General features: G+C 45.0%; 1 protein-coding gene across 1 annotated transcript in view; it reads right to left on the bottom strand.

Annotated features, from left to right (window-relative positions):
* The window catches only part of LOC129819138 (versican core protein-like), a 49,776-nt gene extending 24,923 nt beyond the window's left edge, over positions 1 to 24,853 (bottom strand). Inside the window, exons 1-6 of the mRNA XM_055875699.1 lie at positions 24,612 to 24,853; positions 21,048 to 21,119; positions 8,586 to 8,975; positions 6,799 to 6,973; positions 6,558 to 6,685; positions 6,167 to 6,460 (exon numbers count right to left, since the gene is read on the bottom strand). Of these exons, the coding sequence (XP_055731674.1) occupies positions 6,167 to 6,460; positions 6,558 to 6,685; positions 6,799 to 6,973; positions 8,586 to 8,975; positions 21,048 to 21,108 (1,048 nt within the window). The 5' untranslated portion in view covers positions 21,109 to 21,119; positions 24,612 to 24,853. The remainder of the gene's footprint in view (positions 1 to 6,166; positions 6,461 to 6,557; positions 6,686 to 6,798; positions 6,974 to 8,585; positions 8,976 to 21,047; positions 21,120 to 24,611) is intronic.
* Between the last annotated feature and the right edge of the window lie 303 nt (positions 24,854 to 25,156).

Here is a 25,156-nt window from a genome sequence, read left to right as displayed (position 1 = left end):
TAGAGAGAGGATGGAGAGGTTGGAGACTACAGTAAGGTAGAGAGAGGATGGAGAGGTTGGAGACTATAGTAAGGTAGAGAGAGGATGGGGTGATAAGGCAGGGAGTATGGGGTGATACAGTAAGTCTTGGAGTATGGGGTGATACAGTAAGTCTGGGAGTATGGGGTGATACAGTAAGGCAGAGAGTATGGGGTGATACAGTAGGTCTGGGAGTATGGGGTGATACAGTAAGGCAAGGAGTATGGGGTGATACAGTAAGGCAGAGAGTATGGGGTAATACAGTAAGGCAGGGAGTATGGGGTGATACAGTAAGTCTGGGAGTATGGGGTGATACAGTAAGTCTGGGAGTAAGGGGTGATACAGTAAGTCTGGGAGTATGGGGTGATACAGTAAGGCAGAGAGTATGGGGTGATACAGTAAGTCTGGGAGTATGGGGTGATACAGTAAGTCTGGGAGTATGGGGTGATACAGTAAGTCTGGGAGTATGGGGTGATACAGTAAGGCAGAGAGTATGGGGTGATACAGTAAGTCTGGGAGTATAGGGTGATACAGTAAGGCAGAGAGTATGGGGTGATACAGTCAGGCAGAGAGTATGGGGTGATACAGTAAGTCTGGGAGTATGGGGTGATACAGTAAGGCAGAGAGTATGGGGTGATACAGTAAGGCAGAGAGTATGGGGTGATACAGTAAGGCAGAGAGTATTGGGTGATACAGTAAGGCAGAGAGTATGGGGTGATACAGTAAGGCAGAGAGTATGGGGTGATACAGTAAGGCAGAGAGTATGGGGTGATACAGTAAGTCTGGGAGTATGGGGTGATACAGTACATCTGGGAGTATGGGGTGATACAGTACGTCTGGGAGTATGGGGTGAAACAGTAAGGCAGGGAGTATGGGGTGATACAGTAAGGCAGAGAGCATGGGGTGATACAGTAAGTATGGGAGTATGGGGTGATACAGTAAGGCAGAGAGTATGGGGTGATACAGTAAGTCTGGGAGTATGGGGTGATACAGTAAGTCTGGGAGTATGGGGTGATACAGTAAGGCAGAGAGTATGGGGTGATACAGTAAGTCTGGGAGTATGGGGTGATACAGTAAGGCAGAGAGTATGGGGTGATACAGTAGGTCTGGGAGTATGGGGTGATACAGTAAGTCTTGGAGTATGGGGTGATACAGTAAGTCTGGGAGTATGGGGTGATACAGTAAGGCAGAGAGTATGGGGTGATACAGTAAGTCTGGGAGTATGGGGTGATATAGTAAGTCTGGGAGTATGGGGTGATACAGTAAGTCTGGGAGTATGGGGTGATACAGTAAGTCTGGGAGTATGGGGTGATACAGTAAGGCAGAGAGTATTGGGTGATACAGTAAGGCAGAGAGTATTGGGTGATACAGTAAGTCTGGGAGTGTGGGGTGATACAGTAAGGCAGAGAGTATGGGGTGATACAGTAAGGCAGAGAGTATGGGGTGATACAGTAAGTCTGGGAGTATGGGGTGATATAGTAAGTCTGGGAGTATGGGGTGATACAGTAAGGCAGGGAGTATGGGGTGATACAGTAAGTCTGGGAGTATGGGGTGATACAGTAAGGCAGAGAGTATTGGGTGGTACAGTAAGTCTGGGAGTGTGGGGTGATACAGTAAGGCAGAGAGTATGGGGTGATACAGTAAGTCTGGGAGTATGGGGTGATACAGTAAGTCTGGTAGTATGGGGTGATACAGAAGGCAGAGAGTATGGGGTGATACAGTAAGGCAGAGAGTATGGGGTGATACAGTAAGAAAAAGAGTATGGGGTGATACAGTAAGTCTGGGAGTACGGGGTGATACAGTAAGGCAGAGAGTATGGGGTGATACAGTACATCTGGGAGTATGGGGTGATACAGTACGTCTGGGAGTATGGGGTGATACAGTAAGGCAGGGAGTATGGGGTGATACAGTAAGGCAGAGAGCATGGGGTGATACAGTAAGTCTGGGAGTATGGGGTGATACAGTAAGGCAGAGAGTATGGAGTGATACAGTAGGTCTGGGAGTATGGGGTGATACAGTAAGGCAGAGAGTATGGGGTGATACAGTAAGTCTGGGAGTATGGGGTGATACAGTAAGTCTGGGAGTATGGGGTGATACAGTAAGGCAGAGAGTATGGGGTGATACAGTAAGTCTGGGAGTATTGGGTGATACAGTAAGTCTGGGAGTATGGGGTGATAAAGTAAGGCAGGGAGTATGGGGTGATACAGTAAGTCTGGGAGTATGGGGTGATACAGTAAGTCTGGGAGTATGGGGTGATACAGTAAGGCAGAGAGTATGGGGTGATACAGTAAGTCTGGGAGTATGGGGTGATACAGTAAGGCAGGGAGTATGGGGTGATACAGTAAGTCTGGGAGTATGGGGTGATACAGTAAGGCAGAGAGTATGGGGTGATACAGTAAGTCTGGGAGTATGGGGTGATACAGTAAGGCAGAGAGTATGGGGTGATACAGTAAGTCTGGGAGTATGGGGTGATACAGTAGGTCTGGGAGTATGGGGTGATACAGTAAGGCAGAGAGTATTGGGTGATACAGTAAGTCTGGGAGTATGGGGTGATACAGTAAGGCAGAGAGTATGGGGTGATACAGTAAGGCAGAGAGTATGGGGTGATACAGTAAGGCAGAGAGTGTTGGGTGATACAGTAAGTCTGGGAGTATGGGGTGATACAGTAAGTCTGGGAGTATGGGGTGATACAGTAAGGCAGAGAGTATGGGGTGATACAGTAAGTCTGGGAGTATGGGGTGATACAGTAAGGCAGAGAGTATGGGGTGATACAGTACGTCGGGGAGTATGGGGTGATACAGTAAGTCTGGGAGTATGGGGGGATACAGTAAGGCAGAGAGTATTGGGTGATACAGTAAGTCTGGGAGTATGGGGTGATACAGTAAGGCAGAGAGAGGATGGGGTGATACAGTAAGGCAGAGAGTATGGGGTGATACAGTAAGGCAGAGAGTGTTGGGTGATACAGTAAGTCTGGGAGTATGGGGTGATACAGTAAGGCAGAGAGTATAGGGTCATATAGTAAGTCTGGGAGTATGGGGTGATACAGTAAGTCTGGGAGTATGGGGGGATACAGTAAGGCAGAGAGTATTGGGTGATACAGTAAGTCTGGGAGTATGGGGTGATACAGTAAGGCAGAGAGTATGGGGTGATACAGTAAGTCTGGGAGTATGGGGTGATACAGTAAGGCAGAGAGTATGGGGTGATACAGTAAGTCTGGGAGTATGGGGTGATACAGTAGGTCTGGGAGTATGGGGTGATACAGTAAGGCAGAGAGTATTGGGTGATACAGTAAGTCTGGGAGTATGGGGTGATACAGTAAGGCAGAGAGTATGGGGTGATACAGTAAGTCTGGGAGTATGGGATGATACAGTAAGTCTGGGAGTATGGGGTGATACAGTAAGTCTGGGAGTATGGGGTGATACAGTAAGGCTGGGAGTATGGGGTGATACAGTAAGTCTGGGAGTATGGGGTGATACAGTAAGTCTGGGAGTATGGGGTGATACAGTAAGTCTGGGAGTATGGGGTGATACAGTAAGGCAGAGAGTATGGGGTGATACAGTAAGTCTGGGAGAATGGGGTGATACAGTAAGTCTGGGAGTATGGGGTGATACAGTAAGGCAGAGAGTATGGGGTGATACAGTAAGTCTGGGAGTATGGGGTGATACAGTAAGGCAGAGAGTATGGGGTGATACAGTAAGTCTGGGAGTATGGGGTGATACAGTAGGTCTGTGAGTATGGGGTGATACAGTAAGTCTGGGAGTATGGGGTGATACAGTAAGTCTGGGAGTATGGGGTGATACAGTAGGTCTGAGAGTATGGGGTGATACAGTAAGTCTGGGAGTATGGGGTGATACAGTAAGGCAGAGAGTATGGGGTGATACAGTAAGGCAGAGAGTATGGGGTGATACAGTAAGTCTGGGAGTATGGGGTGATACAGTAAGGCAGAGAGTATGGGGTGATACAGTAAGTCTGGGAGTATGGGGTGATACAGTAGGTCTGGGAGTATGGGGTGATACAGTATGTCTGGGAGTATGGGGTGATACAGTAGGTCTGGGAGTAAGGGGTGATACAGTAGGTCTGGGAGTATGGGGTGATACAGTAAGGCAGAGAGTATGGGGTGATACAGTAGGCAGAGAGTATTAGGTGATACAGTAGGTCTGGGAGTATGGGGTGATACAGTAGGTCTGGGAGTATGGGGTGATACAGTAGGTCTGGGAGTATGGGGTGATACAGTAGGTCTGGGAGTATGGGGTGATACAGTAGGTCTGGGAGTATGGGGTGATACAGTAGGTCTGGGAGTATGGGGTGATACAGTAAGGCAGAGAGTATGGGGTGATACAGTAGGCAGAGAGTATTAGGTGATACAGTAGGTCTGGGAGTATGGGGTGATACAGTAAGTCTGGGAGTATGGGGTGATACAGTAAGTCTGGGAGTATGGGGTGATACAGTAAGTCTGGGAGTATGGGGTGATACAGTAAGTCTGGGAGTATGGGATGATACAGTAAGGCAGAGAGTATGGGGTGATACAGTAAGTCTGGGAGTATGGGGTGATACAGTAAGTCTGGGAGTATGGGGTGATACAGTAAGTCTGGGAGTATGGGATGATACAGTAAGGCAGAGAGTATGGGGTGATACAGTAAGGCAGAGAGTATGGGGTGATACAGTAAGTCTGGGAGTATGGGGTGATACAGTAAGGCAGAGAGTATTGGGTGAGTCAGTAGGTCTGGGAGTATGGGGTGATACAGTAAGGCAGAGAGTATTGGGTGATACAGTTGGTCTGGGAGTATGGGGTGATACAGTAAGACAGAGAGTATGGGGTGATACAGTAAGTCTGGGAGTATGGGGTGATACAGTAAGGCAGAGAGTATTGGGTGATACAGTAAGTCTGGGAGTATGGAGTGATACAGTAAGGCAGAGAGTATGGGATGATACAGTAAGGCAGAGAGTATGGGGTGATACAGTAAGTCTGGGAACATGGGGTGATACAGTAAGGCAGAGAGTATGGGGTGATACAGTAAGGCAGAGAGTATGGGGTGATACAGTAAGTCTGGGAGTATGGGGTGATACAGTAAGGCAGAGAGTATGGGGTGATACAGTAAGTCTGGGAGTATGGGGTGATACAGTAAGGCAGAGAGTATGGGATGATACAGTAAGGCAGAGAGTATTTTGTGATACAGTAAGTCTGGGAGTATGGGGTGATACAGTAAGGCAGAGAGTATGGGGTGATACAGTAAGGCAGAGAGTATGGGATGATACAGTAAGGCAGAGAATATTGGGTGATACAGTAGGTCTGGGAGTATGGGGTGATACAGTAAGTCTGGGAGAGGAAGGGAGTGGGCCGTTGTCTTTCCAGATGTGATATAAAGTAAACGCTCAGTGCGTAAGCAGACATGTCCAACATGATAACACAATAAAAGCTTCAAACACTTTGTGGGCCAGATCCTAACGTAGAACACATGCCCGTAACGTTAACTATTACATAAATCATGCATTGATATCAACGGGAGATGTAGGAATAAATGTGAGTTACATGCATATTTCTTAAGTCTTTTGCTGTAAAAGGACTTTCACGTAACACTGCCTTCCTCCTCTCCCCCCTTTTTGTCTGTCTCACTCTTTCTCATTCTACTCCTCCCTCATTCCCTCCATACCTCACTTTCTCTCTCCCCATCCCCTCCTTGCTCTCTCTACTGAGATGTGATCTGTCCCCCCAGGCTTGGTCATTTAGACAACCCTCAGCAGGAAGTGAAAACAGGGTGAGAGTTCTTCCTCACACAGGACGGGTCATAACTCATTGAGCCTGAGAGAAACTCAAGCTGCATAAATACCCCTGGTGATACTCCCCTGCCAAGTCTGCCTGTCTGTTACTACAATAGAGGATCAACTCTCTCACTTTTTCTCTTGTCTTTTCTCGAGAGAGAGCATGTCTCCTCTCTTCCCCTTTCTCCTCCTCCTCCCTCTCTTTCTCATTATCCTCCTCCTCTTAACTTTCTCCCTCCTCTTAACTTTCTCCCTCCTCATCCTCATCCTCCTCCTCTTCCTTCCTATCCTCATCAGCATAAATGTAATTGCCATTGTCATCATTTTCTTAGCAGCAGCGACAGCAGCTTCAGTAACAGTGGTGGTAATAGTATTACAGTAGTCTTACCCTTGAAACAGAAAGCTCCATGTCTGTCAATAGGGTTGGGAAAGCCTGACTGGTCAGGGAATCGGTACAGGGTCCGGACCCCCAGCAGCCCTCCTCCACACTGGGGCCTGGGGACGGAGATGGGGTAGCGGGCGCTGCCGTCTGACAGCCAGCCGTAATCACAGCGATCCAGTCCTCCACGCCACGCGGCGAACAGGTTACCAGGGGAGGCGAGCACCGCCCCCTGCCTCTCACACTCATGCTTGGCCTGGCGAAGGGTCAGCTTGTAGCTGACAAGAGCGTAGAACACCTCACCTACAGTACAGTGGAGATATACACACACTTTACCCAAAGGCACGCTGACATAGCTTTAGCTCACTATCATGAAACACCAACAATAACACTCCCTCACCGTGTAGTTTGTCTACATAGCAGTAGACGTCATAGGTCTCTTTAGGGTCTCTGAGCCCATACGTCCTGATCCCAGGTCTGTGCTTCATATCGCCCATGCAACCAGGACGGGGCTTCGTGATTGGGTATCTGCAGGGAAGAGAGAGGCAGCATGGGAAATGTAGTCTTCAATTCAAACTCTGACAGTATGGAGGTATCCCTGAGATGGGTATATCAGTTGAGAGCTCAGGTAACACACACACCTGACAGTCTGGTCGGCTATCCAGCCGGCGTCACACTGGTCCAGTCCGTCCTCGAAGGCGGCGGTCAGCTGTTCGGCTGTAGCGATGGTGGCCCCGGCAGCGAGACACGCGTCAATGGCCCCAGGGAAGGACAAGGTGTAACGACTAGAGCTAGACCTGTAATGAAACACCACACCTGGAGAGACAGAGACAGGAGGTCAGTGTGTGTGTGTGTGTGTGTGTGTGTGTGTGTGTGTGTGTGTGTGTGTGTGTGTGTGTGTGTGCGTGCGTAGTTTTGGATCCACTGTTATCCAGATCCACTTACTGTACAAAAAGTGCATTCAAATAAGGAAACTGCGACAACCAAGTAACACGACTACCGTTCTGCAGAGGAATCAGACCCCTATTTTCCAAGTTCATAAGAGTTGATTATTTTTCCCTCTAGGAAGCTGGCTCCAGTTATAGAGTCGACTGAGTAGATTGACGTGCAGTAAAAGGACAGTTGTTAGTCTGATAGAGCAGTCTCTGTCTGTTGCCTAGTGAACAGAGACTAAACAGGGGCTGTGTCTACACACACAAAGGCTGTACTATATCAACAGGCTGTTGTTCATCTCTAATGTGGAATCTATGATAATCTGGGCTATTTAGGGGGTCTCTCCTTTTGAAAGATAGCCAGCTTGAACGCCACACACAGTAGTACATTGTAACCCCCACCACCCCCCAAAATGAGCTACATAACACAATGTATAGGACAAATCTATCAGAGCAGAATATTTGGAACACAGGTTTGTATGTTTAGTGAACAACACTACAGGTGTAGAGCCAGCTGACATCAGCATGCTACCCAGAAATACTCAGAGAGGGAGACCTGCAGACAATCTGTGGTTTTGTTTACTCTGGCACAGCTAATGGACACTTGACTGCCGTGCTGTGAAACATGGTGATATTAGCTACTGTAGACTACTGATGAATTTGTCAGATGAGGGATACATTTCTAGGTTAATTTCTCAGGAGTACTCTCAGTCTCTCTCCCTCTCTTAGTGTCCTTGGGCAGAGGAGACCAAAGAGCAGACCACCTCTACCTTATCCTCAGAAGACCTACACCAGCCCTGTAGGTCTGCACAGATCAGACCCAGCATGAGGTAATGTGTTACAACCAGAGTAACATAGCAGTACTCCCAGGGCAGGACACACAATAATATTTCTCCATCTACGTATGCAGACCTGCTAAATGTTTCAGCCAGCCATCTGCTCTGCCTCACACATCACAGTCCCAGTCTGAATCTCCTGCCATCTGAGCAGGTAATGATGAAGATGAGTCACTAACACCAGTCTTCAGGTCTCAAGATGTACAAGACCGTCCCCCTCCTGGAGTCCTACAACACCACTGTCTGCCAGTTACTTCCTCAGTCTAGCGATGATGACTTGGCCTGCTGCTCAGCTCTGCTGTCCAAGAAAGATAACTGCACTATTCCACCATAATAAGGCTGATACATGACCACACCGTGGCACCTTTACAGACTAACTTAAGGCTCCCTATGGACCAGCATGTCTGAGTGGGAATAACAGGAAACAGTTAGTATTAGGGAGTTTCACATTATTTATATTACTCAACAACTACTGGAACTAATGACAAAAGCGCATGGACCACCCCTACGTAAAATGTATGCCGCATGACTGTAAATCGCTTTGGATAAAAGATTCTGCTAAATGGCGTATATTATGTTATTTACACATTCTAATGGGCAAAATGTGTGTGTGAGTGTGTGCTACTGTGTGTGCCTGCTACCGTGTGTGTGTCCACTCACCACTGACATTGAGATGAACAGTATCCTGGGTGTCCTCCATCCCATGCATGACTTCGCAGCGATAGAGCCCAGCGTCGCTAGCTCTCAGGTGGACAACGATCAGCGAGGCATCCCCTACTGCCTGGGGGTGGTTGGGCACAGACACCCTTCCCCTGTATTCCTGCCCCACCTTGATCACTCCTCCATGGGCCACCAGCACCACACGCTCCCCATCTCCCTCCAGCTTGCTCCACTTGATCCTCAGCTGGTCCTCTGGGCCCTGGGTGCTAGGGGTGAGTGTGGGGGTGTGTGTGGTGGGGGTGATGGAGAAGTGGCATGGTAGCACCACCCTGCCAGCCAACGAACCACTAACGGGGGCAGCCTTCTCTACCGTCATCCTCCATGATGGATCTAAAGACAGAGAAAGAGGGAGTTACTATCTAGCCATTCAAGTAAGGACACAAGTGTCTATATTATCAAAACTGATGAGCAAGTATATGAGGTTTGGGGTCATGGCTAGGGGTCGGGTTAAAGGTCATAAAGTTAGGGTCTATGACAGGGGTTAATAGTTAAAATGACTACAGAATGAGCATGTACAGGTATATCAAGTCAGATAGCACACAGGGTGAATGGGTGTAATTCAGGACAGATTGAGCCAGCAGCATACCACCCTGCATACCACTGCTGGCTTGCTTCTGAAGCTAAGCAGGGTTGGTCCTGGTCAGTCCCTGGATGGGAGACCAGATGCTGCTGGGAGTGGTGTTGGAGGGCCAGTAGGAGGCACTCTTTCCTCTGGTCTAAAAAATATCCCAATGCCCCAGGGCAGTGATTGGGGACACTGCCCTGTGTAGGGTGCCGTCTTTCGGATGGGACGTTAAACGGGTGTCCTGACTCTCTGAGGTCATTAAAGATCCCATGGCACTTATCGTAAGAGTAGGGGTGTTAACCCCGGTGTCCTGGCTAAATTCCCAATCTGGCCCTCAAACCATCATGGTCACCTAATAATCCCCAGTTTACAATTGGCTCATTCATCCCCCTCCTCTCCCCTGTAACTATTCCCCAGGTCGTTGCTGCAAATGAGAACGTGTTCTCAGTCAACTTACCTGGTAAAATAAAATAAATAAAAATAAAATAAAAATCACCTGCAAGTCACTAAATGACAAAGAGCAGACAGATACACAGAGAATGGTTTTAGTTTGTGAATGGGTTTAGTGTGTGAATGGGTTTAGTGTGTGAATGGGTTTAGTGTGTGAATGTGTTTAGTGTGTGAATGGGTTTAGTTTGTGAATGGGTTTAGTTTGTGAATGGGTTTAGTGTGTGAATGGGTTTTGTGTGGGAATGGGTTTTGTGTGGGAATGTGTTTAGTGTGGGAATGTGTTTAGTTTGTGAATGGGTTTAGTTTGTGAATGGGTTTAGTTTGTGAATGGGTTTAGTTTGTGATGGTGTTTAGTTTGTGAATGGGTTTGGTGTGTGAATGGGTTTGGTGTGTGAATGGGTTTGGTGTGTGAATGGGTTTGGTGTGTGAATGGGTTTAGTTTGTGAATGGGTTTAGTTTGTGAATGGGTTTAGTTTGTGAATGGGTTTAGTTTGTGAATGGGTTTAGTTTGTGATGGTGTTTAGTTTGTGAATGGTGTTTAGTTTGTGAATGGGTTTGGTGTGTGAATGGGTTTGGTGTGTGAATGGGTTTGGTGTGTGAATGGGTTTGGTGTGTGAATGGGTTTAGTTTGTGAATGGGTTTAGTTTGTGAATGGGTTTAGTTTGTGAATGGGTTTAGTTTGTGAATGGGTTTAGTTTGTGAAGGGGTTTAGTTTGTGAAGGGGTTTAGTGTGTGAATGGGTTTAGTTTGTGAATGGGTTTAGTGACGGGCTGTATGTGGTGCGGATGGCTTACAGTGTGATTAATCCATCCCCAGATGTAGATACAGTAACTGGAAGCATGTGTGTGTGCAGGGTTGGAGAGTAATTGAGTACATGTAAACTGATTACAAAAATCTAACTGTCATCAGATTACAGTAGTGCTTTTTTCTTTTTTTTCAACATTAAATGTATTCTGAAATAGTATTCTGAAATAGTTACATTAAAATGATTTTTAGAGCTTTTTAATGGAAATTTCACAGCCAAGAATTTTGAACTTTCAATTGCAAACATATAAAACATATTCAGATAGCACACAGGGTGAATGGGTGTAATTCAGGACAGATCGCCTGCAAGTCACTAAATGACAAAGAGCAGACAGATACACAGAGAATGGTTTTAGTTTGTGAATGGTTTTAGTTTGTGAATGTGTTATGTGTGTGAATGGGTTTAGTTTGTGAATGGGTTTAGTTTGTGAATGGGTTTAGTTTGTGAATGGGTTTAGTTTGTGAATGGGTTTAGTTTGTGAATGGGTTTAGTTTGTGAATGGGTTTAGTTTGTGAATGGGTTTAGTTTGTGATGGGGTTTAGTTTGTGATGGGGTTTAGTTTGTGATGGGGTTTAGTTTGTGATGGGGTTTAGTTTGTGAATGGGTTTAGTTTGTGAATGGGTTTAGTTTGTGAATGGGTTTAGTTTGTGAATGGGTTTAGTTTGTGAATGGGTTTAGTTTGTGAATGGGTTTAGTTTGTGAATGGGTTTAGTTTGTGAATGGGTTTAGTTTGTGAATGGGTTTAGTTTGTGAATGGGTTTAGTTTGTGAATGGGTTATGTGTGTAAATGGGTTATGTGTGTAAATGGGTTATGTGTGTAAATGGGTTATGTGTGTAAATGGGTTATGTGTGTAAATGGGTTTAGTTTGTGATGGTGTTTAGTTTGTGATGGTGTTTAGTTAGTGAATGGGTTTAGTTTGTGAATGGGTTTAGTTTGTGATGGGGTTTAGTTTGTGATGGGGTTTAGTTTGTGATGGGGTTTAGTTTGTGAATGGGTTTAGTTTGTGATGGGGTTTAGTTTGTGAATGGGTTTAGTTTGTGAATGGGTTTAGTTTGTGAATGGGTTTAGTTTGTGAATGGGTTTTGTGTGTGAATGGGTTTTGTGTGTGAATGGGTTTTGTGTGGGAATGGGTTTAGTTTGTGAATGGGTTTAGTTTGTGAATGGGTTTAGTTTGTGAATGGGTTTAGTTTGTGAATGGGTTTAGTGTGTGAATGGGTTTGGTGTGTGAATGGGTTTGGTGTGTGAATGGGTTTGGTGTGTGAATGGGTTTGGTGTGTGAATGGGTTTGGTTTGTGAATGGGTTTGGTTTGTGAATGGGTTTAGTTTGTGAATGGGTTTAGTTTGTGAATGGGTTTAGTTTGTGAATGGGTTTAGTTTGTGAATGGGTTTAGTTTGTGAATGGGTTTAGTTTGTGAATGGGTTTAGTTTGTGAATGGGTTTAGTTTGTGAAGGGGTTTAGTTTGTGAAGGGGTTTAGTGTGTGAATGGGTTTAGTTTGTGAATGGGTTTAGTGACGGGCTGTATGTGGTGCGGATGGCTTACAGTGTGATTAATCCATCCCCAGATGTAGATACAGTAACTGGAAGCATGTGTGTGTGCAGGGTTGGAGAGTTTTTATTTTATTTTATTTTTTTATTTCACCTTTATTTAACCAGGTAGGCTAGTTGAGAACAAGTTCTCATTTGCAACTGCGACCTGGCCAAGATAAAGCATAGCAGTGTGAACAGACAACACAGAGTTACACATGGAGTAAACAATAAACAAGTCAATAACATGGTAGAAAAAAGAGAATCTATATACAATGTGTGCAAAAGGCATGAGGTAGGCAATAAATCGAATAATTACAATTTAGCAGATTAACACTGGAGTGATAAATCATCAGATGAACATGTGCAAGAAGAGATACTGGTGTGCAAAAGAGCAGAAAAGTAAATAAATAAAAGCAGTATGGGGGGTGAGGTAGGTAAATTGGGTGGGTAGTTTACAGATGGACTATGTACAGCTGCAGCGATCGGTTAGCTGCTCGGATAGCAGATTTTTAAAGTTGTTGAGGGAGATAAAAGTCTCCAACTTCAGAGATTTTTGCAATTCGTTCCAGTCGCAGGCAGCAGAGAACTGGAAGGAAAGGCGTCCAAATGAGGTTTTAGCTTTAGGGATGATCAGTGAGATACACCTGCTGGAGCGCGTGCTGCGGGTGGGTGTAGCCATCGTGACCAGTGAACTGAGATAAGGCGGCACTTTACCTAGCATAGCCTTGTAGATGACCTGGAGCCAGTGGGTCTGACGACGAACATGTAGCGAGGGCCAGCCGACTAGGGCATACAGGTCGCAGTGGTGGGTCGTATAAGGTGCTTTAGTAACAAAACGAATGGCACTGTGATAAACTGCGTCCAGTTTGCTGAGTAGAGTGTTGGAAGCTATTTTGTAGATGACATCGCCGAAGTCGAGGATCGGTAGGATAGTCAGTTTTACTAGGGTAAGTTTGGCGGCGTGAGTGAAGGAGGCTTTGTTGCGGAATAGAAAGCCGATTCTTGATTTGATTTTGGATTGGAGATGTTTGATATGAGTCTGGAAGGAGAGTTTGCAGTCTAGCCAGACACCTAGGTACTTATAGATGTCCACATATTCTAGGTCGGAACCGTCCAGGGTGGTGATGCTAGACGGGCGTGCGGGTGCAGGCAGCGAACGGTTGAAAAGCATGCATTTGGTTTTACTAGCGTTTAAGAGCAGTTGGAGGCCACGGAAGGAGTGTTGTATGGCATTGAAGCTCGTTTGGAGGTTAGATAGCACAGTGTCCAAGGAAGGGCCGGAAGTATATAGAATGGTGTCGTCTGCGTAGAGGTGGATCAGGGAATCGCCCGCAGCAAGAGCAACATCATTGATGTATACAGAGAAAAGAGTCGGCCCGAGAATTGAACCCTGTGGTACCCCCATAGAGACTGCCAGAGGACCGGACAACATGCCCTCCGATTTGACACACTGAACTCTGTCTGCAAAGTAGTTGGTGAACCAGGCAAGGCAGTCATTAGAAAAACCGAGGCTACCGAGTCTGCCGATAAGAATATGGTGATTGACAGAGTCGAAAGCCTTGGCCAGGTCGATGAAGACGGCTGCACAGTAATGTCTTTTATCGATGGCGGTTATGATGTCGTTTAGTACCTTGAGCGTGGCTGAGGTGCACCCGTGACCGGCTCGGAAACCGGATTGCACAGCGGAGAAGGTACGGTGGGATTCGAGATGGTCAGTGATCTGTTTGTTGACTTGGCTTTCGAAGACCTTAGATAGGCAGGGCAGGATGGATATAGGTCTGTAACAGTTTGGGTCCAGGGTGTCTCCCCCTTTGAAGAGGGGGATGACCGCGGCAGCTTTCCAATCCTTGGGGATCTCAGATGATACGAAGGAGAGGTTGAACAGGCTGGTAATAGGGGGTGCGACAATGGCGGCGGACAGTTTCAGGAATAGGGGGTCCAGATTGTCAAGCCCAGCTGATTTGTATGGGTCCAGGTTTTCCAGCTCTTTCAGAACATCTGCTATCTGGATTTGGGTAAAGGAGAAGCTGGGGAGGCTTGGGCGAGTAGCAGCGGGGGGGGCGGGGCTGTTGGCCAAGGTTGGAGTCGCCAGGAGGAAGGCATGGCCAGCCATTGAGAAATGCTTGTTGAAGTCTTCGATTATCACGGATTTATCGGTGGTGACCGTGTTACCTAGCCTCAGTGCAGTGGGCAGCTGGGAGGAGGTGCTCTTGTTCTCCATGGACTTTACAGTATCCCAGAACTTTTTGGAGTTAGAGCTACAGGATGCGAATTTCTGCTTGAAAAAGCTGGCCTTTGCTTTCCTGACTGACTGCGTGTATTGGTTCCTGACTTCCCTGAACAGTTGCATATCGCGGGGGCTCTTCGATGCTATTGCAGTTCGCCACAGGATGTTTTTGTGCTGGTCGAGGGCAGTCAGGTCAGGAGTGAACCAAGGGCTATATCTGTTTTTGGTTCTGCATTTTTTGAACGGAGCATGCTTGTCTAATATGGTGAGGAAGTAACATTTAAAGAATGACCAGGCATCCTCACTTGACGGGATGAGGTCAATATCCTTCCAGGGTACCCGGGCCAGGTCGATTAGAAAGGCCTGCTCGCAGAAGTGTTTTAGGGAGCGTTTGACAGTGATGAGGGGTGGTCGTTTGACCGCGGACCCGTGGCGGATACAGGCAATGAGGCAGTGATCGCTGAGATCTTGATTGAAGACAGCAGAGGTGTATTTGGAGGGCAGGTTGGTCAGGATAATGTCTATTAGGGTGCCCATGTTTACGGATTTAGGGTTGTACCTGGTGGGTTCCTTGATGATTTGTGTGAGATTGAGGGCATCAAGCTTGGATTGTAGGACTGCCGGGGTGTTAAGCATATCCCAGTTTAGGTCACCTAACAGAACAAACTCTGAAGCTAGATGGGGAGCGATCAATTCACAGATGGTGTCCAGGGCACAGCTGGGAGCTGAGGGGGGTCGGTAGCAGGCGGCAACGGTGAGAGACTTATTTCTGGAGAGATTAATTTTTAAAATTAGAAGTTCGAACTGTTTGGGCATAGACCTGGAAAGTATGACAGAACTTTGCAGGCTATCTCTGCAGTAGATTGCAACTCCTCCCCCTTTGGCAGTTCTATCTTGACGGAAAGTGTTATAGTTGGGTATGGAAATCTCAGAATTTTTGGTGGCCTTCCTAAGCCAGGATTCGGACACGGCAAGGACATCAGGATTGGCAGAGTGTGCTAAAGCGGTGAGTAAGGCAAACTTAGGGAGGAGGCTTCTGATGTTGACATGCATGAGGCCAAGGCTTTTTCGATCGCAGAAGTCAACAAATGAGGGTGACTGGGGACATGCAGGGCCTGGGTTTACCTCCACATCACCCGAGGAACAGAGGAGTAGTAGGATGAGGGTGCGGCTAAAGGCTATCAAAACTGGTCGCCTAGAGCGTTGGGGACAAAGAATAAAAGGAGCAGATTTATGGGCGTGGTAGAATAGATTCTGGGCATAATGTGCAGACAGGGGTATGGAGGGGCGCGGGTACAGCGGAGGCAAGCCCAGGCACTGGGTGATGATAAGAGAGGTTGTATCTCTGGACATGCTGGTCTCAATGGGTGAGGTCACCGCATGTGTGGGGGGTGGGACAAAGGGGGTATCAGAGGTACGGAGAGTGGAACTACAGGGTCCATTGCAAACCAAAACAATGATAATGAAAACTAGCCTGAACAACAGTATGCAAGGCATATTGATATTTGAGAGAGACATACAATAAGGCATAAAGTGATTGCAGGTCTTGATTGGGAGAGCTAGCTAAAACAACAGGTAAGATAACAGCAGCAATAACAGGGTGTTAGTCTAACACAGCAACAACAGGTAAAAATGGCGACGACTAGGCAGAGAGGGTCGGATTAACTACACACAGATCCTGAGTTAAAGCACAGAGCCGACAGGTAAAACACAAATAAACAGAATGGAGTACCGTGAGTTAATGGACAGTCAAGCATGCATCAGCTATGTAGCCAAGTGATCATAGTGTCCAGGGGGCAGCCGTAGATGGAGCAGAGGAGGCCTCCACTAAGCTAGCACGCGGCGTATAAAGTTAGTAGCCCGGGGGGTGGTCTGCTCAGACGGAGGGGGTCTGGCGCAGTGGCGCTAGCGCTAGCTCTTCAGCTAGCCGGCAGATGGGCCTAGCTCGAGGCTAGCTCAAGGCTAACTGGTGCTTGCTTCGGGACAGTGGTGTTAGCCAGTAGTAGCCACTCGGTTGCAGCTAGCTAGCTGTGATGATACGGTGTAATTGTCCAGAGCTTGCGTCAGGAATCCGGTGATGTGGTAGAGAGAAAGCAGTCCTATATGCTCTGGGTTGATATCGCGCTTGCAGCTAGCCGGCAGATGGGCCTAGCTCGAGGCTAGCTCAAGGCTAACTGGTGCTTGCTTCGGGACAGAGGTGTTAGCCAGTAGTAGCCACTCGGTTGCAGCTAGCTAGCTGTGATGATACGGTGTAATTGTCCAGAGCTTGCGTCAGGAATCCGGTGATGTGGTAGAGAAAAAGCAGTCCTATATGCTCTCGGTTGATATCGCGCTTGCAGACTGGCAGGTGTTGGCCCGGTATTGAAGCTGGCTGTGTCCGAGTTGAGGGTGAAGACCGCAGCAGTGGCTAACTGACTACTAGCTAGTAGCTAGTTATCTGGCTAGCTTCTGCTTGGGGTTACGGTTCTAAAGTATAAAAAAAATAGCAGGTCCGTACCACATTGGGTGAGGCGGAATGTAGGAATGTATATTCAGTTCCTAGATGGAAAGTGAAATTAAAATATATACGAAATGTATACGAAAAATACGAAGACTATTTACTATTTACACGCTACAGGACAATACAGGACAATACAAACACACGTCCGACTGCTACGCCATCTTGGAACTTATAATTGTACATGTAAACTGATTACAAAAATCTAACTGTCATCAGATTACAGTAGTGCTTTTTTCTTTTTTTTCAACATTAAATGTATTCTGAAATAGTATTCTGAAATAGTTACATTAAAATGATTTTTAGAGCTTTTTAATGGAAATTTCACAGCCAAGAATTTTGAACTTTCAATTGCAAACATATAAAACATATTCAGATAGCACACAGGGTGAATGGGTGTAATTCAGGACAGATCGCCTGCAAGTCACTAAATGACAAAGAGCAGACAGATACACAGAGAATGGTTTTAGTTTGTGAATGGTTTTAGTTTGTGAATGTGTTATGTGTGTGAATGTGTTATGTGTGTGAATGTGTTATGTGTGTGAATGGGTTTAGTTTGTGAATGGGTTTAGTTTGTGAATGGGTTTAGTTTGTGAATGGGTTTAGTTTGTGATGGGGTTTAGTTTGTGAATGGGTTTAGTTTGTGAATGGGTTTAGTTTGTGAATGGGTTTAGTTTGTGATGGGGTTTAGTTTGTGATGGGGTTTAGTTTGTGATGGGGTTTAGTTTGTGATGGGGTTTAGTTTGTGATGGGGTTTAGTTTGTGATGGGGTTTAGTTTGTGATGGGGTTTAGTTTGTGAATGGGTTTAGTTTGTGATGGGGTTTAGTTTGTGATGGGGTTTAGTTTGTGAATGGGTTTAGTTTGTGAATGGGTTTAGTTTGTGAATGGGTTTAGTTTGTGATGGGGTTTAGTTTGTGAATGGGTTTAGTTTGTGAATGGGTTTAGTTTGTGAATGGGTTTAGTTTGTGATGGGGTTTAGTTTGTGAATGGGTTTAGTTTGTGAATGGGTTTAGTTTGTGAATGGGTTTAGTTTGTGATGGGGTTTAGTTTGTGATGGGGTTTAGTTTGTGATGGGGTTTAGTTTGTGATGGGGTTTAGTTTGTGATGGGGTTTAGTTTGTGATGGGGTTTAGTTTGTGATGGGGTTTAGTTTGTGAATGGGTTTAGTTTGTGATGGGGTTTAGTTTGTGATGGGGTTTAGTTTGTGAATGGGTTTAGTTTGTGAATGGGTTTAGTTTGTGAATGGGTTTAGTTTGTGATGGGGTTTAGTTTGTGATGGGGTTTAGTTTGTGATGGGGTTTAGTTTGTGATGGGGTTTAGTTTGTGATGGGGTTTAGTTTGTGATGGGGTTTAGTTTGTGAATGGGTTTAGTTTGTGAATGGGTTTAGTTTGTGAATGGGTTTAGTTTGTGAATGGGTTTAGTTTGTGAATGGGTTTAGTTTGTGAATGGGTTTAGTTTGTGAATGGGTTTAGTTTGTGAATGGGTTTAGTTTGTGATGGGGTTTAGTTTGTGATGGGGTTTAGTTTGTGATGGGGTTTAGTTTGTGATGGGGTTTAGTTTGTGAATGGGTTTAGTTTGTGATGGGGTTTAGTTTGTGAATGGGTTTAGTTTGTGAATGGGTTTAGTTTGTGAATGGGTTTAGTTTGTGAATGGGTTTAGTTTGTGAATGGGTTTAGTTTGTGAATGGGTTTAGTTTGTGAATGGGTTTAGTTTGTGAATGGGTTTAGTTTGTGAATGGGTTTAGTTTGTGAATGGGTTTAGTTTGTGAATGGGTTTAGTTTGTGATGGGGTTTAGTTTGTGATGGGGTTTAGTTTGTGATGGGGTTTAGTTTGTGATGGGGTTTAGTTTGTGATGGGGTTTAGTTTGTGATGGGGTTTAGTTTGTGATGGGGTTTAGTTTGTGATGGGGTTTAGTTTGTGATGGGGTTTAGTTTGTGATGGGGTTTAGTTTGTGAATGGGTTTAGTTTGTGAATGGGTTTAGTTTGTGAATGGGTTTAGTTTGTGAATGGGTTTAGTTTGTGAATGGGTTTAGTTTGTGAATGGGTTTAGTTTGTGAATGGGTTTAGTTTGTGAATGGGTTTAGTTTGTGAATGGGTTTAGTTTGTGAATGGGTTTAGTTTGTGAATGGGTTATGTGTGTGAATGGGTTTAGTTTGTGATGGGGTTTAGTTTGTGATGGTGTTTAGTTTGTGATGGGGTTTAGTTTGTGATGGGGTTTAGTTTGTGATGGGGTTTAGTTTGTGAATGGGTTTAGTTTGTGAATGGGTTTAGTTTGTGAATGGGTTTAGTTTGTGAATGGGTTTAGTTTGTGAATGGGTTTAGTTTGTGAATGGGTTTAGTTTGTGAATGGGTTTAGTTTGTGAATGGGTTTAGTTTGTGAATGGGTTTAGTTTGTGAATGGGTTTAGTTTGTGAATGGGTTTAGTTTGTGAATGGGTTTAGTTAGTGAATGGGTTTAGTTAGTGAATGGGTTTAGTTAGTGAATGGGTTTAGTTAGTGAATGGGTTTAGTTAGTGAATGGGTTTAGTTAGTGAATGGGTTTAGTTTGTGATGGTGTTTAGTTTGTGATGGTGTTTAGTTTGTGAATGGGTTTAGTTTGTGAATGGGTTTAGTTTGTGAATGGGTTTAGTTTGTGAATGGGGTTTAGTTTGTGAATGGGGTTTAGTTTGTGAAGGGGTTTAGTTTGTGAAGGGGTTTAGTTTGTGAATGGGTTTAGTTTGTGAATGGGTTTAGTTTGTGAAGGGGTTTAGTTTGTGAAGGGGTTTAGTTTGTGAAGGGGTTTAGTTTGTGAATGGGTTTAGTTTGTGAATGGGTTTAGTTTGTGAATGGGTTTAGTTTGTGAATGGGTTTAGTTTGTGAATGGGTTTAGTTTGTGAATGGGTTTAGTTAGTGAATGGGTTTAGTTTGTGATGGTGTTTAGTTTGTGATGGTGTTTAGTTTGTGAATGGGTTTAGTTTGTGAATGGGTTTAGTTTGTGAATGGGTTTAGTTTGTGAAGGGGTTTAGTTTGTGAAGGGGTTTAGTTAGTGATGGTGTTTAGTTTGTTAATGGGTTTAGTTTGTGAATGGGTTTAGTTTGTGAATGGGTTTAGTTTGTGAAGGGGTTTAGTTTGTGAAGGGGTTTAGTTTGTGAATGGGTTTAGTTTGTGAAGGGGTTTAGTTTGTGAAGGGGTTTAGTTTGTGAAGGGGTTTAGTTTGTGAAGGGGTTTAGTTTGTGAAGGGGTTTAGTTTGTGAATGGGTTTAGTTTGTGAATGGGTTTAGTTTGTGAATGGGTTTAGTTTGTGAAGGGGTTTAGTTTGTGAATGGGTTTAGTTTGTGAATGGGTTTAGTTTGTGAATGGGTTTAGTGGCGGGCTGTATGTGGTGCGGATGGCTTACAGTGTGATTAATCCATCCCCAGATGTAGGTACAGTAACTGGAAGCATGTGTGTGTGCAGGGTTGGAGAGTAATTGATTACATGTAAACTGATTACAAAAATCTAACTGTCATCAGATTACAGTAGTGCTTTTTTCTTTTTTTTCAACATAAAATGTATTCTGAAATAGTATTCTGAAATAGTTACATTAAAATGATTTTAGAGCTTTTTAATGGAAATTTCACAGCCAAGAATTGTGAACTTTCAATTGCAAACATATAAAACATATTCCATTGTCTTTGTCAAAGGATTATGTCATACAGCTCTGCAGCATACTTAGGCAGGCTAGCTAAATAGTATGACTAAAGACATTACAGTTCTTGAATTGATTTTCAATTAGTTGTTTAATAACCCAATTTCTTTTAACATCTCAGTACTAGATTACAGATACTTTTGAAAAACTAGATGATTACTTCTTGGATTACTTTTAAATTCAGAAAGAATTTTTGCAGAAAAAAATACACTATGACACCTTTCCGTTTTCTCAATGACAATGAAAAAATGTACACGTTTATGTTTGTTCCACCAGAGCAAGTCTGACCACAAGTCAGAGACCACCAGGATGATACCAAATGTGTTTGATGGATCATTTTTGTCTTCTTCTAATGCATCTTAAGGGAAAAGTAATCAGAAAGTAATCAGACTACGTTACTGAGTTTGGGTAATGGAAATGTTACGTTAATGATTACAATTTTGGACAGTTAACCAGTAACTAACATATTACATTTAGAAAGTTACTTAACCAACCATGTGTGCATGTGTGTGTGTGTGTCTTGAGGATTGAGAAAGATGAATGGAGCTGCGTGAATGTCTCTTTCTGCTTTTGTGTGAAACTAATGACCAGTTTGTCTGTGAAAAAACACACACACGCATACACACACACACACACACACATATACACACAGCAAGACTCACCTTTTTCAGCTAAAGCAGAACAGAGAAACATCAGCCAGAGCAGGTGCCTGAGATGTAACATCTCTATAGAACCTGTGGAACCAATACACACTGAGTTCATCATCTCAAAATGATCATGAATGACATACAGTATATACCTACTTTAACATAAACTGTAGCGATTGAGGGGGGAAATCCAGAGTGGGACCTAAACTAGTGACTCTACCTGTGCACACATGCACACACTCAAGGGGCCTCACCTTGCATGGCCCTATTGGAACAACTATGCACAGTCAGTTTTTACCACAAGTAGTCTGAGCAAGTGGGGGGTTAGCCTGCTCCTTTCTCTCGGTCTAGTCGGTCTAGTAGTTTGAGCAAGTGACATACTGTTGGCTGATGTAAGTAATCAAATCAAAGTTTATTTGTCACGTGCGCCGAATACAACAGGTGTAGACCTTACAGTGAAATGCTTACTTACAGGCTCTAACCAATAGTGCAAAAAAAAGGTATGTGTGTGTGTGTAGGTAAGTAAAGAAATAAAACAACAGTAAAAAGACATTTGAAAATAACAGTAGCAAGGCTATATACAGACACCAGTTAGTCAGGCTTATTGAGGTAGTATGTACATGTAGGTATGGTTAAAGTGACTATGCATATATGATGAAGAGAGTGTAGCAGTAGCGTAAAAAGAGGGGTTGGCGGGTGGTGGGACACAATGCAGATTGTCCGGTTAGCCAATGTGCGGGAGCACTGGTTGGTCGGGCCAATTGAGGTAGTATGTACATGAATGTATAGTTAAAGTGACTATGCATATATGATGAAGAGAGTGTAGCAGTAGCGTAAAAAGAGGGGTTGGCCGGTGGGACACAATGCAGATTGTCCGGTTAGCCAATGTGCGGGAGCACTGGTTGGTCGGGCCAATTGAGGTAGTATTTACATGAATGTATAGTTAAAGTGACTATGCATATATGATAAACAGAGAGTAGCAGCAGCGTAAAAGAGGGGTTGGGGGGGGCACACAATGCAAATAGTCCGGGTAACCATTTGGTTACCTGTTCAGGAGTCTTATGGCTTGGGGGTAAAAACTGTTGAGAAGCCTTTTTGTCCTATACTTGGCTGTAACGGCGTTCCTCTCTCTCTTCATAAGAAGAGGAGGTGTAGTGATCGAGCCAAGGCGCAGCGGGTTGTGAATACATGATTATTTATTAAATAAACAAAACAGACCAAACTAAGACGAAAACGAACTATACTTGATATAACTAACAAAATAACAAAACGATGTAGACAGACCTGAACAAACGAACTTACAAATACACGAAGCACGCCGACACAGGAACAGACTACATAAACGCACGAACAAACCGAAACAATCCCGTATGGTGTAACATTGACACAGAAACAGGAGACAATCACCCACAAACAAACAGTGAGAACACCCTACCTAAATATGACTCTTAATTAGAGGAGAACGCAAAACACCTGCCTCTAATTAAGAGCCATACCAGGCAACCAAAACCAACATAGAAACAGATAACATAGACTGCCCACCCAAAACACATGCCCTGACCTAAACACATACAAAAACAACATAAAACAGGTCAGGACCGTTACATTGGCACTCCGGTACCGCTTGCCATACGGTAGTAGAGAGAACAGTCTATGACCGGGGTGTCTGGGGTCTTTGACAATTTTTAGGGCCTTCCTCTGACACTGCCTGGTGTAGAGGTCCTGGATGGCAGGCAGCTTTGCCCCAGTGATGTACTGGGTCGCACGCACTACCCTCTGAAGTGCCTTGCGGTCGGAGGCAGAGCAGTTGCCGTACCAGGCAGTGATGCAACCAGTCAGGATGCTCTCGATGTTGCAGCTGTAGAACCTTTTGAGGATCTCAGGACCCATGCCAAATCTTTTTAGTTTCCTGAGGGGGAATATGCGTTGTCATGCCCTCTTTACGACTGTCTTGGTGTGTTTGGACCATTCTAGTTTGTTGTTGATGTGGACACCAAGGAACTTGAAGCTCTCAACCTGCTCCACTACAGCCCCATCGATGAGAATTGGGGTGTGCTCGGTCCTCCTTTTCCTGTAGTCCACAATCATCTCTTTAGTCTTGGTTACGTTGAGGGATAGGTTGTTATTCTGGCACCACCCGGCCAGGTCTCTGACCTCCTCCCTATAGTCTGTCTCATCGTTGTCAGTGATCAGGCCTACCACTGTTGTGTCGTCTGCAAACTTAATGATGGTGTTGGAGTCGTGCATGGCCATGCAGTCGTGGGTGAACAGGGAGTACAGGAGGGGACTGAGCACGCACCCCTGGGGAGCTCCAGTGTTGAAGTTCAGCGTGGCAGATGTGTTGCTACCTACCCTCACCACCTGGAGGCGGCCCGTCAGGAAGTCCAGAATCCAGTTGCAGATGGAGGTGTTTAGTCCCAAGTTCCTTAGCTTAGTGATGAGCTTTGAGGGTACTACGGTGTTGAACGCTGAGCTGTAGTCAATGAATAGCATTCTCACATAGGTGTTCCTTTTGTCCAGGTGGGAAAGGGCAGTGTGGAGTGCAATAGAGATTGCATCATCTGTGGATCTGTTTGGGCGGTATGCAAATTGGAGTGGGTCTAGGGTTTCTGGGATAATGATGTTGATGTGAGCCATTACCAGCCTTTCAGTAGACTATGTACTTTACATTATTATTTTTGTATAGCCTTTGTGTTGAAATGCCTACATGCTAAATTTACTACAACCTACTTCACTTCACTATGGTGTTGAAAGGTAAAACACAAAACACAGAGCTAGGAGCCCTATTGTCTGACAATAGAGAGTGGTGCTGCTCTGGAACAGGGGAACCAATGGACAAGAGACTCATGACTATAAAAGCTAAGTAGGATAATGGAAGTAATAAAAACTTTGTTGGGACACTGCGTTGAGTCGTATTGGAACAATCAGTGAAATGACACACTGAAAACAGCTTTGACAAGCAGGGACATCTCTCCAGCAGCTCCGTGGAAAATGGCTGAACACACACACACCTGGCTGAAGCTGAGGGCAGTGGGAACAACTTCACTCCAGATGTCCCTTCGCGCAATTGGACAACTGTGACGCGCGCCACTCAGAGGCGTCCCTGAAACAGAAATTATAAATTCGCTTGCCTCTCGATCGTCTACAGCAGCCGCTGTGCTGATAAGGTTATATGTTATCGATCACTGTAAATGGCCTGGCCATTAAAGCGCTAACCCCTGGTGTGAGGTCTGTTAATGGAGCTGTTGTAAGCTATAGATCCTCGATCATTGTGAGAACATTCCTCAACCTGACCACCCAAACACCTCTCTCTCTGAATGACCGTGGATATACAGTATATACGGTGATAAATCACAGCAAGCAAAGCGTGAAAAATGTCAATGAGCAGACATCAATGTGAACCATCATCGACAACTGAGGCCTTGTTACAAAAATGTCCACTGAAAATCGACTCATATGCGACGGAGAAAACGGCAGTTTATTAAAAAGTAATTATAAGACTACCCTTACTTATCCTATGATAAATGACAACAGGCATACATAAAAAAGCAATTAAATCAAGCAACGATAATATCCTACCTTGGGGCCAGATATCCACCAACTAAGTTTTCGATCAAGTTTCCAAAGATCCAGGATTCTAGTTGCAGAACCAGACTAATATACGTTCTAGTTCCCGCTGTATAGCGCTCACTTTCTCTCCTCAGAGCGCAGTCTACTCGGACATCAGTTTGTAGTCTCCTCCACTCTGCCCCGGCTTCAAGTTCAAATCCACCTCACACCCACTACTATTATCCGTCACCAGCTAGAGGAGGGGCGCACATGCCCTACACCCTACATACCTCCCCGTATCATAAAACAGAGAGAGAGAGAGAGAGAGAGAGAGAGAGAGAGAGAGAGAGAGAGAGATTGCCTAAAACAATTTATGCTAGATAAATTCAAATGACTCAGTAGCGCACCCAGGCAGAATCCCGACAAAATAAGTTACCGGTAATCATTTCACAATGTTTTCAATGTCCTCCGGGATGCGATATAAAGGATGCCATATAAGATAACTGTCTTTCCATCATTGTCTGTGTGTAGCCTGCCCAAAACAGATAATTATCAAACCACAGTTAACATACTAG

This window comes from Salvelinus fontinalis, chromosome 21 (genome assembly GCF_029448725.1).
Source record: "Salvelinus fontinalis isolate EN_2023a chromosome 21, ASM2944872v1, whole genome shotgun sequence".
NCBI classification, from domain to species: Eukaryota; Metazoa; Chordata; class Actinopteri; order Salmoniformes; family Salmonidae; genus Salvelinus; species Salvelinus fontinalis.
Note: the sequence above shows the minus strand (reverse complement) of the source record. Positions and strands in the feature narration are given on the sequence as shown.